General features: G+C 42.9%; 1 protein-coding gene across 3 annotated transcripts in view; it reads right to left on the bottom strand.

The window, feature by feature from the left end:
* Positions 1-16208, bottom strand: part of FGFRL1 (fibroblast growth factor receptor like 1) — a 183313-nt gene that overhangs the window by 76569 nt on the left and 90536 nt on the right. For all 3 annotated transcript variants that reach the window (XM_086612289.1, XM_086612290.1, XM_086612292.1), the window contains exon 3: positions 13965-14237. In XM_086612289.1, coding sequence (XP_086468415.1) covers positions 13965-14237 — 273 coding nt within the window. The remainder of the gene's footprint in view (positions 1-13964; positions 14238-16208) is intronic.

Genomic DNA, 16208 nt, shown 5'->3' with positions numbered 1-16208 from the left:
GACCAGCTTAGCTCAGGTTAGTTACATGAGGATCCCGTCCCCACAGTCTAGTTGAAAAAAATAGCCAGTGTCTCTTCAGCCCAGCTTTAGTCCTAGTTTCAGTGCTAGAAGATGGAGCAAATAGATCTGGCTCATGACTTTGACATTTGCTCTGCTCATCCTCAGCTCTATTTGATAGGATGACACTACTTAAGCTGTGGTAGCCAGAGGAAATCCAATGCTAAGGAAATGGACATTCATTTAATGTTTATCTAGGATCTGCTCCACGAATGAATTCCAGATGTTGGCTTTAATTGTCGCATTCTGGTATGTTTAAGCAGCAGGAGTTTGTAAGGCCGATTTGTAAATCAATCTGGCAGAGTAATACTGAATCCCATCTTTGCCAGCTTTTCTAAGTAAGAAGATGCTCTTAAAATATTAAGTACTTAATGTGTCTGCAATGCAAAAGGAAGGAAAGATTTTTTAAAAATCCCTCCCCTGATGTTTTTCTCCTTTTGCTCCTTCTCTCTTTCATTTCCTCCCTAAGAACTACAAGACAAGCTACTCCCTTCAGATGAGTACAATGAATTTTAGCAGTCCTAAAGCTAACAAGGGCAGGTATCAGGATGCCACCCTGCAGCATGGGTAGAGCACCCTGCTCATCGTTCACATACGTTCCTTATGAATAACTCCACCGATTTCCCATCACAGCCAACAGCAATTGCATACATGGACTACATCCAACAACAGTGTTCCTGATATTTGAGCCTGGAGTTTTCTTAAAGAGGAAAAAGAAATAAAAATTGATTACTGCAACCTTGGGACTGTCTCAGGTCTCAGCTCCCATGTTTTTATTAATTTATATTTAACTGTTACAGCAGTCACAGCTCATATCTAGAGGTGGTACAGAAATGCCTTTCATGGTTTGAATCCCCAAGCATCATACAAGCTCCGAGTTAGACGCTTGCAAACCTTGCAATTGTTTTGTGCTCAGCGTGACTTCACACAACAGCTGAATGTGTTGGACTGGACTTAGAGGGATTGCTGATTGCAACAGCCAACTCTTTCGTCAAGCCTTGCTTAGTGGAGAGAAAACTATAACTATGTTAAAAAATAGCTTCAGCTTAAGTGCTATGTCCCTGCTGGCTAGGGCAGACACTATAGCTCATTAAAATTGCTTTAGAAATCCGTTTTCTCAATTTCCTTTCAAAACACCTGCTTCTGAGAAAGCACCTCAGTATTCAACACATGTGAACCCTACTTACATTTTCCCAGGAATGTGTGCTTAGTACACACATTTTTCAAAAGGTGTCACTGGATGGTTAGGTTAAGGTTTCAAAAGCTTTCAGCATCAGCAATACTCATCCCATGGAAGTTCATGGGAATTCCTCAAAATGGGTTGACTCAGCCTCGGCTGACTGCTTTTGAAAAACTCCCCTTTATCTTCCATCTTTGATGGCCCCAGAGATATAGTGCTGTAAGTTCAGTTCAACATCCTCCTTTAAAATTACAGACCTCTAAGTGGCGTCCACTTCTTCGCTCACTAAGAACCTGAAAAACTTGTCACTCATGGCCGAGTCATGGCATATTGGAAGAGAAGTTTGAGAAAAGCAGTGGCTAAAAATCCACCCATTACTTCACACTCTGAGCAGAGAATAAAGTAGCAGAAAAGAACTGGCTGTGTCATCTCAGCTTAGCAGTGGTTTGAGACTGGAGAAGAAATCTCACTGCATTACAATAGCAAATTCCCCAAAATAGGCAGGATGAAGTGAGCGGGCTTGAAAATACCTTCCAAGTCCATGGGATCATGTCTAAGCAAGGCGCAAAACCAACGCCATCCCAATAAGTTATATCATTATCACTGTGCATCCTGCAGAGCTGGGGTGGCACCAGGTATCATGCCACATCTGAAAGATAAAAAGGCAGCTCAGAACTCTGTAAGGGTTTGGGACAATGGTCATTTGCCCATAGCAAACAGGATCCCCGAGCTAAGAGTCAAAAAAGCTGGTACAGGGCTCCTAGGAGGTAACTGTCAATAGGCAAAACAGTAAAATACTGGAAAAACAGGATGTAGAAGAACAACGTGCAGGAAACTTGTTAATTTTTATTCCCTATGTTTGAAACTATTTCTGCACACAAGTGAAGATGAATAGATTTGGCTCCAAACACAGAAGAGTGCTTTCTCCAAATACCAGGTGGGAAGGAAACTTCTAAAGAGTTTGTCCTTCAGGACATGGCAATGTGGCCTTAGAGGAACGAGGACATTGTCACAGGACAACACTGCAATATTCCCTCCCTCACTGTAGAGGCTGAATGGTGGCACCTGTGAGCAGCCCAGTGTGCAGCCGGTCCTCCTGTGAAGCATGGAGCTTCCAACAGAAGAAGGGACAAAGATTCCTGAGAAGAGCTAACCTAGGTCAAACAAACAAATAGCAATAACCACATATAAGGCATAACTTCAGTATTTAAGGTTGATTTATAGTTGAGTATGTCCATGACTCAGGTTTTGCCTAGAACAAGGGTAAAACGTATCCAAATCATTCCTGGCAAAGGGATTGGAGATACACACGAGCAGTGACGGTACTGAGGATGTTGGGTGGCTGAATTCCCTTCTGATGCAATTCCACCACCTATCCCTGAAAGCTGTTGCCCTTTTGCCTGTTTATTGTGGCAAGGTTTCAAGGGGCCACCACAAAATTCTCCATAATTACCCAAGGACGGAGCACCCAGAGAACAACTGCTTTTATTTGAAGGTCACATAGACATGTTTTTACAGTGGCCATGATTACAGTTTCTCAGACACCTCCCTGTAGGCTCTGAAAACCATCCCAGAGGAAAGGGGCTAATAGAGTCCCCACAGATGAAGCCAACTGATCTGCCAATGTGAGCAGGAAATGGCTCACATCTCAGGAGCATGTCTGTCAGGACAGGAGGAGCACGTCTAGCACCTTGCTTGCATTTCAAGCCAAAGGCACAGACCAGCTTCTCAAAAGTCACCCTCAGTATTACTCACTTCCCACAAGTAAAGGCTGCTGCATCTTCCAAGCCTCCTTGAAGGAAAGGGATTAACAAAACCACACTCAAACCAAAGCAGCTCACAAGAGACCTTGGCTGAAACAACCCTCTCGATGTCAAATTCCCACAACTTTCTCCTGAGTTGGAGTTTCTCCTGCCAAAGCACACGCCAGGGCTACCGGGAGAAACTTCAGTGGGCTTGCAGTTGTCAGGAGACGCTGCAAACAGAGCACAAACACTGGGCTGTGCTGGTGATTGGGGTGGCGCCATCCCTCTCCTCCACAAGATTCCTGGGATTGCTCTGGAGAGAGCAGCAGGCAGGTCTGGGAATCCCAGCCTGCATCTGAAGTGGATCCAGCTCCCTTCCCAAATTCCCTGCCAGTGAACAAGGATGACTGTCACCAGCTCTTCTCCCTCCTGCCGACTTCACGTTCAACAAAGGTGAGATGAAGATCCTCGTGTACTACAGCAGAAAGGTCATCATAATTTATTCTAGCTTGAAAAAAAACCCAATGCAAAACCAACATGCCAACTCATATGGTTTCTCTTTAAGAAGAGAAAGAAAACTCAATGAAAAATTTGGCGGTCATGCTTCTTCCAAATCAAATAGTTTTGCGATGGAGGATTCTATCCCAAATATTTCAAAGCCCTTTGTTTACAATCAAGCAGAAAACTGACTCAACTCAATAGTTCAACTGACGTGACAACATTTTTCAGGGAAAGAGTGAATAGGAAATAATAAAAAAAAAGGTAATAAAAGTGCTATGCATCATTTGGATTGTGTGATAAGCTCAGATTTATTGGCTTGGTTGGCATGAAGAGATCAGAAAAGCATCCCTGTTCTGCATTTTTTGCCCTGTAAACTTTGTAGTGTGTCTGTAAGAAAATTACATATGCACGCAGGGACACACGTATCTGTAGCAAGATGAAAGAAAAGAAGAAAAAAAGAAAGACATCAACTGCCTTTGTTGCACTGGATCATCGCAATGGAAAATAAAATAATTTGCTTCCCTTTAATTCACATGAAACAATGTCTGCACAGGCCTGTTAATAATTTAACTTGTTATTAAACAGCAGCATTGTTCGTACTGTTTGTCTCTCTATTGTTCTGCCACTTGCAGTAATTTAAAACAACCCAGAAGAAATCACGGACAGATGTGTCGAGTAGAGGACAGATGTGTTGACCCATACAGTGCTTTAACAGCTTAGCTTGCAAGGTAGGTTTATGTTCTTCGCTCTTCCTGCACATTAGGAGAAGGTTCTCTTTAAAACATTAACTTGAGAGCTGCAAAATACATCACGGGAGTAGAAAGTGAAGGGATAAATTCTCTGTTATCTGATTCCTTTGACTGCTCGGAGGGGTTTTATTTCTCCCCTCTTTGCTTTGGCTTCGGGGCGAGGAGCAGGTTCCACCCCGTCAGCGCGACCAGAGTAAAACTGACATTTTATGAGTGGAAACAGTCCAAGGATGGTGGCTTATGCTCTTAACATCCTGACATCTCAGCCTCGGAGAGCAGCAGCAGCACCGCTTCCAGGGGCTGCAGAACACCTTAGAAAGCAGCACAAACTGACAATGAAAATAAACTACGGTTGCAGCACTGCTGGAATCTGGCAGCCCTTAACAAATACAGCAGCGGCTGGGTGTTAAAATACATAAATCTGTCATCATTACCAGGCTAAGGGGTCGTCATCCTATTCACAAATAAAAGAACTGTGCATAATCAGTAGGGCAGGGAGTTCAGAACAAAGTACGCCTTTTACAAACTCTCAGCTGCTGATAGATGGATGTTTGCAAGGGACTTAATGTCTTTAACAGGGTACATTTAAGACGGAGTGTAGGTTTCTGAACTCCCGAGATTAGTGCACTTTTTTTCTCTTCTTTTCCAAATTTATTGCCAAAAGTGTACAATGTAAACACTCAGGTCTTCTGACTATGAAACTCACGTTATTATAAAGTAAGAAGAATCAAAGCTTTCTGGCACAATGATATTATTCATCAAGCACAATACAGAATATGTTCTTACTCTCATCAAACAAAAATAAACTGGATTTAAAAATAGGTTTATACACTAATTGCCCGCAGTTTTGTTATTTTGTGGGTTTTTTTTTTTTCTTTTCTTCATCTTTTTCTTAATGTGGTTGCCAAAGACAGCACAGGAAAGGTAGAGAACCATTCCCTAAAGGAATGTAAAAATACACCTCCTCAACAACTGTATGTTTTAACAAGCAACATACCTACATGTATGGATCAAGAAGCCGCACGTGAGCGATCGATGGTGTGCATGTGTACTTACACATAAAGAGAGAGTCTCCAAAATCAACATTCAAGCTACACCTTATAAACTAGCCCAACTTGGTGCTGTTCTTTCTGTAACTAATATTATACACTGCCTTAATTTACAAGTGTGTGTTTTGGGCATTTCTGAGTTAATTGGTATCAAAGGGTTTAAAATTTGGCTAAAAAAAAAACTATCAGTGGTATCTACTGGGCAAACTGAGGACAGCAGAGCTCTATGATGGCACTAGCGAATGGGGCACGATGCTCTCTGGCCGAGACCTGCTGGAGACACTGTGCCCATGAAGCTCAACTCAGCTTCAGTGATCCTCTGAGTCCAATGAGGCCATGCTAAGTCCTTCACTCCCAGCCTTTGGCAAGAAGAAGAGGGGTGGAGCACAGGTGCCAAGGAAACACTGTCAGCAAAAGGGGAGGACAGTAGTAGTTGTAGGAAAGTTAACATGAAGATCCTGCTGCTTGGGTAAGATGGTCATCTTGGATGGTTGGCAAGATGGTAGATATCTCAAAACTGCTAATGATCACGTCTGCAGTTAGCGTGATGGCTTCTCATTACTTGAGGCAAAGTTAATTAAAAGACTCTTAACTACTATTCTGCAGTCACAGCAGACCTTGACTGGTAATCTAGAGAACCTTCTGCATGTCTGCTTTCCATACACATACATAGCACCTGCTTGGACCAGGGACTGCCCTGGTTTTACTCACAAATGCAGCTATTTCTAAGCATTACAGATCCCTAAAGGTGGATGAATCAGTGACTGTGCACATCAGCATCGCCCTGTCAACACGGGCTGAAATTCTGTCCGTTAACTGTACGGAGGACTGTAACAACGACAACTCTGATTCACAAAGTCAGAGGCAAAAGATGTTTTTAGCCTCAGACATACTGACGAGAAAAACCCAGCATGTTCACCACAAACTCGTTGGGATCAGAGGCTAATTCTATCAATATCGTTTAACAGAAGGAAGCCATAAATTGCTCGGATCAAACACACTTTTATTGTCAGCCTGCCTGGCATTGTGTATTGCTTTCATTCCCAAACAATATTTGTGCAGCAAACAGAGCTGCAGTTTGCTATTTGCAGGGGTGAAGCAGCAGCTACACACTCCAAAGCATCTGCAAAGGATTGTGGGCTAAATGCATCCATATGTCCTGCATGCCTCAAATTTGCACTGGCTGCAGCTCTGGTTTGCCACAGTCTACCACGGGATGGAGTACGGGGGAAATGATATATCCATACATATATGTATGAATTTCATGCTTACATCCATGGAAAAAAATCTTTTCATTTCCTTTAAATTGTGAACAGGTGTTGTCACCTTCTTAACTTGGCTTCTATGTTACAGCTTCACGAAGGGAAAAAAGAAATCTTGCTGAAACAGGGAGGCTTTTGTTAGCCAGAACATGATGTGTTGATAAGCATACTGTAAAGTTTGTTATAAAATCAAATGAAACTAATAAAACCTAACAAATATCTTGTAAAAACTGTGGACATTATACAGCATTAGCACTGAGTTACATTATAGATCTGGACCGGGGAGAAAAAAGACTGCTGCCCGGTTGTGATATAATTCCAGCCTTTTACAACCGTTCACTGAGCGTCATCAGTCACATCACTCGGTGCTACACTTCTGATCAGTCATTTTTGGGACAGTCACAGCTAATACTGGCACTCACATCATCACCTCTTTATGGAGACAGAGCTTTTCAAGAACAAATTATTATGAACTGTTGTGACATCGATCTAGTGTAGCACTCAGCAAAATGACTACAACTAGTGACATCGTTTTTCTGCAGCAATCCAGGAATAGTCACCTTTTCATTTCGAAGTATTTCTCCTCCTCCTCTCTCACAGGACAGTGAACCTTTTCGAGGACTCAACATGCTGCCTGTGGGGACAGGGAATTTGTTGGGCTCCGAGCGGGATTCCTCAAATGAGGAGGCAATGAAGCACCACAAAAATTCAGTGGATAGGAATACCTGATTGCTTTTAGATTTCTTCTAACATGCTTATGTTGTCCCTGAGCAACACCAAGTTTGGTCAGGGGTGTGTCTTTATGCCTACGCTAATAAACACTCTGAAGGAAGAGCCCTTGCTTGGGTGAGGGCATCATTAGTCAATGATGAGTCACTTCCAGTGGAAAAGGAGCTTCATTTCCAAGTGAACAGCTTTCAGCTACGAGTTTGTACCAAAACATGAAAATACTCACATTTTATGTACCGAGCATTTCATTGACTCCTCTAGTCAATGGGATCAGTTCACGACAGTCTCTTCCCACAGGCTGACATGCGGGACTCCCTCCCTTGGCAGCACCAATAAGATAGATAGGTCTTGTTATGAACCAAAGCCCTACCTGCATCTCCACAGAGGGGTTACCGTGGCCCAGTGACACCATGCCATATGCTGAGAAGAAGTCCTTGTGCAATGATCAGAACTGCTAGGTCTCGAGTGGTAAACTAAGGTTCCTCTTTGCTGCTCAGCTCCCAAAGGCCAAAAACAATCTGATCTTTAATTAGCAACATAACCATTACTAAGCATCGGTGACTATGGCCAGATCCTCATCTGGTGTTAATCACGCTGCCTATGCACAGGAGGCCACCAACGTAGATCCAGCTGCTGGATTGAGGTCTTAACAAACTAAACACGAGAACTTTGTAACTGTTTACTATCACAAGGAATTCTTCATTTCCATATAACAACTGACTAATCTTCATTAGTCATGATTATATGCCCTGTGATTGTGTTAACGGTCCTACGCTGGATGAGCTGCCTTTCACACTTTGTGTTGGAGTAAATTGGCTAAAGACAGATGGCTAACTCCATATCACGACCAGCACAAGCCACACCACCTTGTTCTCAAATGCAAACACTGCATCTTTTATTTCTTTTTTTTCCAGTGTTGACTCATTCCAGTTTTTGCTTAGCATTAGCAGTCCCTTGGTGCACACATTGCTGACTCAATGTTGATTCACATCTTCTTGCTGAGCACATCTCTCTCTGGTCCCCAGAGTTTATTAAGAGGCCAAAACCCAAACATAAATGAATTTGTCATGCTTTCCCAAAATGGCTGGTGGCACCTGACTCTGGGCTACAAATGTTTTCTCAGCTTTTGTACTATAAATGAGTTCTAAGACACAGATTGATGACTTCATTGGAGAACTGTAATGCAAACCATATTTTACTGTACTTGATTTTTTTTTTTCACACAGTATTTTCTACTACTACGAGCAGAAAAAAGCACATTAGAATAAATATCCATTCAGACATTGCCATGGTTTTTTTCGGGATACTTATGCTGACTGCTTAAAAAAAAGTTATTTTAATGAAAATTTTTCACACATGCCTGTTATCAAAGAGAGCTGTATTTGGACAAGCTGTAAAAAAGCATAAAATAGCAGCTGGCTCAGCAGGAAAAAGCTACTTTAAAGATAAATCTTCTGATGTCAGGGAAGATTCTCAAAGCAACCAATTGCAGCAGACAGACAGCAGACATTTAAGAGTATATTTGATTTCTTTGAAAATGAGATGTAGATCAAACAGCCCATCAGACATTTAGGACAACAAGCTGCACTCTTCCTCCTGCTCTCTGCACCAAGATTTTAATTCTCCACAGCTCAAATGGGGCCAAGTGGCTGTGTCACTCAGAGGGCCAGGCACCAGAGGGGTGTACAAACTGATGGATGATAGATTCTTCACCAAAATCTTCTTCCAGATAAACCCAAAGAAGAGAAAAAACAATCACAGCAGTCAGAGATATGAGACAAGAAAGAGAAACACTGGAGCAGCTGTTCCTTGGAGTGAAATGTTGATCTTTTTTGATGGTGTGCTGGGATGCACCCAAGCAAGATAAGTCTTCAGCAATCTACAAACTCCAAGTGAAATAAGAAATCTACAGTGCAGAGACAATCCTAAACCCCACTCTTGCTGCTGCTTCCTTTTTCTTTGCTGCAGAAGGTAATAAGAAACATGCACAGAGATGCGAAAAATAGAAACAGTTTGATCTTTCATCGCGTGGTTGAGCAACTGATGCAAGATGAAGTATTTACCGGCAGCACCTGTAGCAATAGCCCCGCATGTTGCAATGCTGGCACACCTTGTAGGATTTGGCCCATAACACTTCTGCAAGTGAAAAGTCCTCTGTGTTGTGCGTTAGTGAAAGAGGTCATTATGCTACAGCATAAATATTTACTAGTAGTCCTTCCTACAGCTGTTCACCAACAATTTTCCCTTCAGAGAATGACCAGACTTCTGGAACAAATGACACTGTTTATTATTGCAGAAAGAGATGGTAATGGAGGTTGTCCAGCACTTCCTTGTTAGAATACTTTCTTTTCCATTATTTATAAGTCAGGCAAATCTCACCTATTTGGGCTAAGACTTCCCAGTGAGGGCCTGACGGCTCGATCATGCGATGGCTCCATGTGTGCAACCTCACAGTTTCTCCAGGCTGGCCACAGCTTGATACAGACTTCAGTTACACCATCACATGCCTTTTTTTTTTTTTTTTTTTCTGCAGAACATACCTCCATTCAGCGCACAAGGTGGATGGTTTTCAAATAATGAGCAGCTATTCAACATATTTTTTCCTTCCTCTTTGGCCTTAGACTTCCTTTTAGAGCACACTGGCAAGGAAGTTTTATTCTGCAGTAAAGAAACCGCAGGTTTCCACTAAGCATCTAAAAACAAAATAAAAGTTATTTTTCACACCTATAGGTTATAAATCAGCTCTTCTGAATTGATTCAGCTGGCAAAAACCTTAAAGATCAGATTTTCACGAGCATCATTGTACAAATAAATTTTTGGGAAGGTACAGCACGTTTATTTTGATGAGCTACAGATAATTCTCCACAATAAGGAACTATTCTGCTTAATAACTGCAAAGCTGATTTAATACTGATTAAAGAGAAGTTGCTCTTTCAGCATTTGTAAATCTGTCTGCAGTGTAATTGGCATCCCAAATCTTGTGGTAAGCCACAAAAACTATTAAGTCTGGCTAGGAAAGGAAATTGTAGTTTTGACTTATATTGGTTATCTGCTTTTACTGGCTTTTGTTTCACGCAGGAGTGTATTAGGGAAGGATTCCTTGAATCTTTGGGATCTGGGCCCTGCAGTCTGAGAAGATGGGGAAATAAAAAGGGCAGAAACCAATTGCTACCATCTGGGTTGGCAAAACCTTTGTCTGAGAAGCAAGATCAAAAACCTAGAACAAGAGAAGACTCTCTTCCAACACAGCAGCAGGAAGATGCTAAATTAGGAAGAAAAGATTTTTCCAAGTGTTATGAAGGAAGACTAGTCTTTTAGGGTGAGATTTAAGAGGTTTAGACTCAATTCTGAGCCACAGCTCATATTTTATGTGGTCTTGGAGTAATCACCTGGTCTCTCTTTGCCTTGGTTACCATCTGTAAAATCACAGTAATCCGTCTCATCCGCACTTACAGGCTGAGAAGTCCTCTAGCCAAGCAATGTGTAGGTATGTCTCCCAGACGTGTAGGGCAGACCTAAGTTTGCTCTGCTCGCGCACTGAGCTGGCTGCTTGCAAGCAAGATCTGTCATGAAAGCCACAAAGCGACATTCAAACAGGTTTATACCAAAATTATTACAACTCACAGAGACCAACCTGCAACGTAGACCAGGGAGCTCACCTCTGCCATGTGTGCCGGCACCCACTGGTGTTGGCGGACCTGCTGCCTTTTTTTATTCCTTTGTACAATGTCACAGATTTTTGTTGGTTCTCTATACTCCCATGGAATATAGAGACTAATAAGAGTTAAGATTAATAAAAGTTATATGGCACTGAGTGCAGACAGAGAGGTTCAAGACAGCTGGATTTTAGTCTCAGCTCCCTGTAGGACCTTGGGTAAACCATCACCTTATCCTGCTGCAGTGCACACGTATACAACACAGGCGTGACAGTTGCTCAATTGCCAGTGGTGTGGCAGAGCTCAGCTAAAAGCAAATTGCATAACTCCAAAATCTTTTAATAAGCTACTGTATAGATTCCAGATATTACTGATTAAATTCCCTGAATGTTTTCATGTCAAAATTGATCTTATTTTTTCAAGTGCCAGCGTTTAATGAATCATTTGATGCTATTCTAGATTTAATATCTTAACCACCTTTCCCATGTCTGACACCTGTGTGGGTTTGCATGTTTGGTGTCAGCAGTGAAGCTGGAATAAGAGGGCTGCTTCTCCTTTGAAGGCATGGGAGAATAGAGAGGCCATATGGTTCAAAAGGCCACTATGCCTAATGAAGTTTGTGCACAAAGTTTGGAGCACAAACAAAACAGCTCCATCAATTTGATCTTCACCCTCAAAACTGACATGCAGATGGTCTTAAAACACTGCCTCCTTCTCAAAAATCAACAAAGGATTGATTTGCTCTCAACCAAAAGCATTTTCACCAAGACGAACACAAGCATCTGGCCAATGCATTAAACGTTTGGATCCTTTGAAAGAATAAGTCAGTGGTATCTTGTGTTTACTTGCAGATCTTGGCAAGAAAGACACTAGGGGAACATTTGTTTTCAGGGGAAATTGTTCTAGCAAAAAGCATTTGGCTTGAAACATTATGTGAACATATCTGTCCCACTGGAGACGAGGGACAGAAGTAATCCGTCAAAAACGGTCAGAGCAACAACAACGCACAAGGGTACACAGTGAGACGAGGAAGGAAGGTGCAAAGAGTCTACAAAATACTGGGTTTAGCCAGCATTAGAACAAGGACACACGGAGATGAACGATAACTCAGCCCGTATGTCTGCCACACATTTAGTTTAAGGTTACCCTTTTCTTGGCACTTGGTGATCAATATTTGTTTGCATAGGGCTCAATCTCACACCCACAGAGGCCAGTGGGAGCTTGCCATTTCCTTCCATAGCTGCCCGATGAGGATCCAAATAAGCAGTGTTTGTGCCCAGGGCTTTTCAGTGCCAAATATAATGAACACTATTGTTCTTAACACAATTAAATTTGATAATCCAATTTCCCTGAGCAACTGAATTGGAGTTTTTGCCTCAATCTTTCCTGAATTCTAGTCCAACTTTTATCCTGTGCCTCCTGGCTTTTCCCTTTCATTTGTTTCTGTTGTGCTACCAAGAAAAGTCAAGAGCCTTCTTTGACTCACAGGTGCCTCGATGCCTCTTTGCCTTGGAATAATAGGAGCTGGCTTGGGCCCTGAGCTTTATAGAAGATACCGGATGACACAGAAGATCAAAGACCTTGGCAACCTGCACATACTGCAAAAGTCCAAGCAGGACTAAAGCAGGCTCCTATAGCACTCCTTTCTCCACACCAAACAGCCTGGAAAGCACATCCAAAAAGAGTCTGTATAGGTATGATTGTTTACTTCTACTTGACCCTTTTTCACTCAATGTAGCAAAGAAAGATGGATGAACGCAGCTAGGAAAGACGGAAACAAGGAAAACCAAATCCACAATCTATGTAAACTATAAGATGGCTTTTGCGGCTTTATCCCACTGATGCTACAGGAGTCATATAGCAAGAGGGTTTCCCTCACCTAAGCATCTCTTTCCTGATAAGACGTTTAGGATCTGGTCTCTCTCCCATACTGGCTCTGCAGCCAAGTGCATTCTCCAAGAATCACCCTGTTATCGGGTGATAATCCTCCACCAAGCAGCACCAAGTGTTTGCTACATGCTCTGAGTGCACAGCAGCCCTCCTACTGAGAAGGGGAAGAAGACGAAATAGAACAAAAACAGGCCAAGTGCCAACCAGCAGGCAGCTGGAAATGGCCTTAAACTCTGTCCTCACTTCCACTGTCTGAGACAGAGCCTTGTAGACCAGATACTTGGGATGCTGACAAGGCAATAGGGTGAGTGAGATACCTGATCTCATCCCTTGCTTTGTAACCCTCCCCTTTGCTCCCCCAACATCCTCCAGCATGTCAAATTTCATCTAGCTCTTTCCCTCCTCACAGACAAGGATCAATGAGCATACTTTTGTGGCAGCCACCGCAGAGCAATCTCTGATTATCCAGAGAATTGTCTTTGGGGATCTTCAGGAATGCTCAGCCTAGTAGGTGACCCCAAAATCCCATTGTCAGGCCAAGTAAGCCCTTTGAAGCTGGTCAAAAGCACAGACAGTGAAGCCATGGTCTCCAAGACAGATTCTGAAGCATTTTTAATCCTGCCTCCAGCAAGGGAATTTCTCAGGAGCCGAGCATCCCTGCGTCATATGCCAGCTCTGAGCTTTGTGTCAACCTAAATATTATTATTCCTGAAGGTACTATGCTTCGCAAAAGCTCGGTCCATGGATCTTCCAGCTGTGCATTTTTATATGGGTGCCTTAACGTTTGTTTTGAGAACTATCCTGTTCCAACAGCAAACATAAAGATCGGCGTGACCTCTCCTTATCGCACAGCCTTTCCTGTGTGGAATTCATTGTGATCTGGACTCTAGCGACTATTGCATCATTTCTGTTTATTTGTAACCTTTGGCACTGCGTAATCTTATCTGCCTGCAGCCGGCTGCAGCAGAAGATGTGCAGCAACGTAGCCAGCTCTGGCAATCCTCAAACACTGGAAAGGCCAGTTAAGAGTGGAGGTCAGTAAATGATTAGCGAAGCAAATCTGCAATCACTGACAGCTACACAGAAATCAGCTCGCTCTCTCCCCCCAAAGCAGGTGAGGCATGGCTTTTCTCCAGCTCTACTCACCAATGACGATGAGCGTGTAGTTCACGTTGGTGCTGCCGAAGCCATTGGTGGCTTTGCAAATGTAGGTTCCCGCGTCTTCGCTTTCCACCTCCTTGATTTTCAGCCCTTGCTGAAGGATTCGAAACCTCGTCCAGCCGCTGTGGATAGTGCGTCCATCTTTCATCCACATGGTGAGAGGTGGGGGGTCACCCTCCACTGGGCATGGAAGCTTGATGGTCCTCCCTAGCCTCACGGACTGTCGGTGAATCACTTTATCGGCGATCCTTGGGGGACCTAAGAAAGAACAGAGAGGGGAAGAGCTATTATTGCTTTTGCCAGTGATATAACACTGACTTAAAGACCAGTCATCAATCAGGGCATTACATTGACTGCTATACAGAGATGTAGCGAAAGGTGTTTACCAAAAATCACTTATCACCAATGCTAAAAAATGCAGGCATTTACAGATAGGTACAACAACAGAGATACTGGTTTCTGTAAGACCTGAAGCTGAAGCCTTGCCATCATCAGCAACTCATGATAACCCACCAGGGAAGCCCAGTTTTGAGTCTCTCTCGCTTTTCCAGAGCACCTCCATCCTATAGCAAGGAGGAGTCCAATACACAAACTGTTCAGCTGTATTTGGTAAAGTTGTTTTAAACTAAACACCTATCCTGAAGGCAAAATCAGTAACAGCACTGGTACTTAAAACAAAACACTGCCCCCCACAAAATGTTAAAATCCTTTCATGTTGTATGTACAGTAATTCCCTTTAATAGTCACCAGATGGGCTTTATCTGAGATGCGTAAGCCTGCAGTTGTTGGACATAAAGCATTCGTTGGGTAGCACTTCACCGAAAGCTACAGTATAGCCTGACATCTGAACATTGCTGATAGTCCAAAAGAGGATATTTTTATAAATTGCCTTGGCAACCCCGCTGGTTTGACCCGACTGACAAATACGTGTTCTTTGTAAAAGGTGATAATTTCATCCGAAACAGAGAGTCCCTGGAATGCCACAGAGCGAACACACTGTTTGCCATATGATAACAGGATGCACTTGGACAGGCCAACATTCAGAAAAACAGAAGTGATAAAGACTCCAACAGTGAGAACAGTCCCATAGCTGAATTCAAACCAGAATTTCTTCCCAAGGCTCTGAAAAGTCGACGCAGAGAGTATTTTCCTGCATCTGCCTTTTCATTAATTGCACAAGTTCCCCATACAAGCTGCAATAGCAATGCTCTTCCCAGAACAGGCTATTAATGGGTGTGATAATAAGTGCCCTGCTCTTGCATAAGGACAAAATGTTTTGCTAAGGATTGCTGATGCTGAGTTGCACCCAAAACCCACAAGATGTTTGTGGGATTTGGAATTGTTCCCTCATATTTTATTCCTGTTCTTAGCATTTTTGCAGGATTGCACCCACATGGGATAAGCTACAGAGCTCATATTTGCACTTCCTCATGACTAATTCCTAGTATTCCAATGTCTGCCTGAATTTTCCGCAGCATGACTAAGGCAGTACATACAGTCCAGCTCACGAATGACTACAGAGCTGCTGGTGCAGTTACTCAATTTGACTCGCACCCACAAATTTCGCAGCTTTGCTGGTGTACAGAAGCGCTGCTCAAGCTGAGGAGAGTCGTGAACTAGCTTGAAACTCACTAATTAGTTTAACTAAGAACACTCAGATTCTGATGAACTGATGAAGACTCAAAGTGAGGATCCTGAAAGTACTTACTATGAAAAAGTCAGGCCCTGGCAAACATAGAACCCACCCCTGCACACCTTCTGTGGAGACCTGTGGGACAACATCTCGGAGGTGATGATGCCCTCCCATACTCCAAGGTTGTATGGCCATTGCAAAACACCGTGAGAAATCCTGTCTGTCTAGGTCTTTTTAAGCACTACAAACCACACTGTTAATACTCATCATCTTGGGAGATCTCCAGCCACTCTGTGGATGGAGAGATAATCTCAACATCTTTTGAATACTGATGTGACATAAGCCACCTTCTGAATCTTTTAAAGAGGAAATCCACCCATCAGGAGGGCTTCTGTGTGTTGGCTTTGATAAAACCGAATTCACCAACATTGGGTGAGGAGCCAGCTCTAAATTCTGCTACGTTTCCCTACATGGTGCAGCCTCTCACTCAGTGTAAAAGAGCAGAAATGTCCAGATAAGTCCACAGCCGTGTTGAAATTCTGAACTGGCCCTTGGAGAGGTCCTAACTGATCTAGAGCTCTACCAAACCAAGTCAA

Source organism: Tauraco erythrolophus, chromosome 5 (genome assembly GCF_009769465.1).
Source record: "Tauraco erythrolophus isolate bTauEry1 chromosome 5, bTauEry1.pri, whole genome shotgun sequence".
Lineage (NCBI taxonomy): Eukaryota > Metazoa > Chordata > Aves > Musophagiformes > Musophagidae > Tauraco > Tauraco erythrolophus.
The sequence above is the reverse complement of the archived record's forward strand: the minus strand, read 5'-3'. Positions and strand labels throughout refer to the sequence as shown.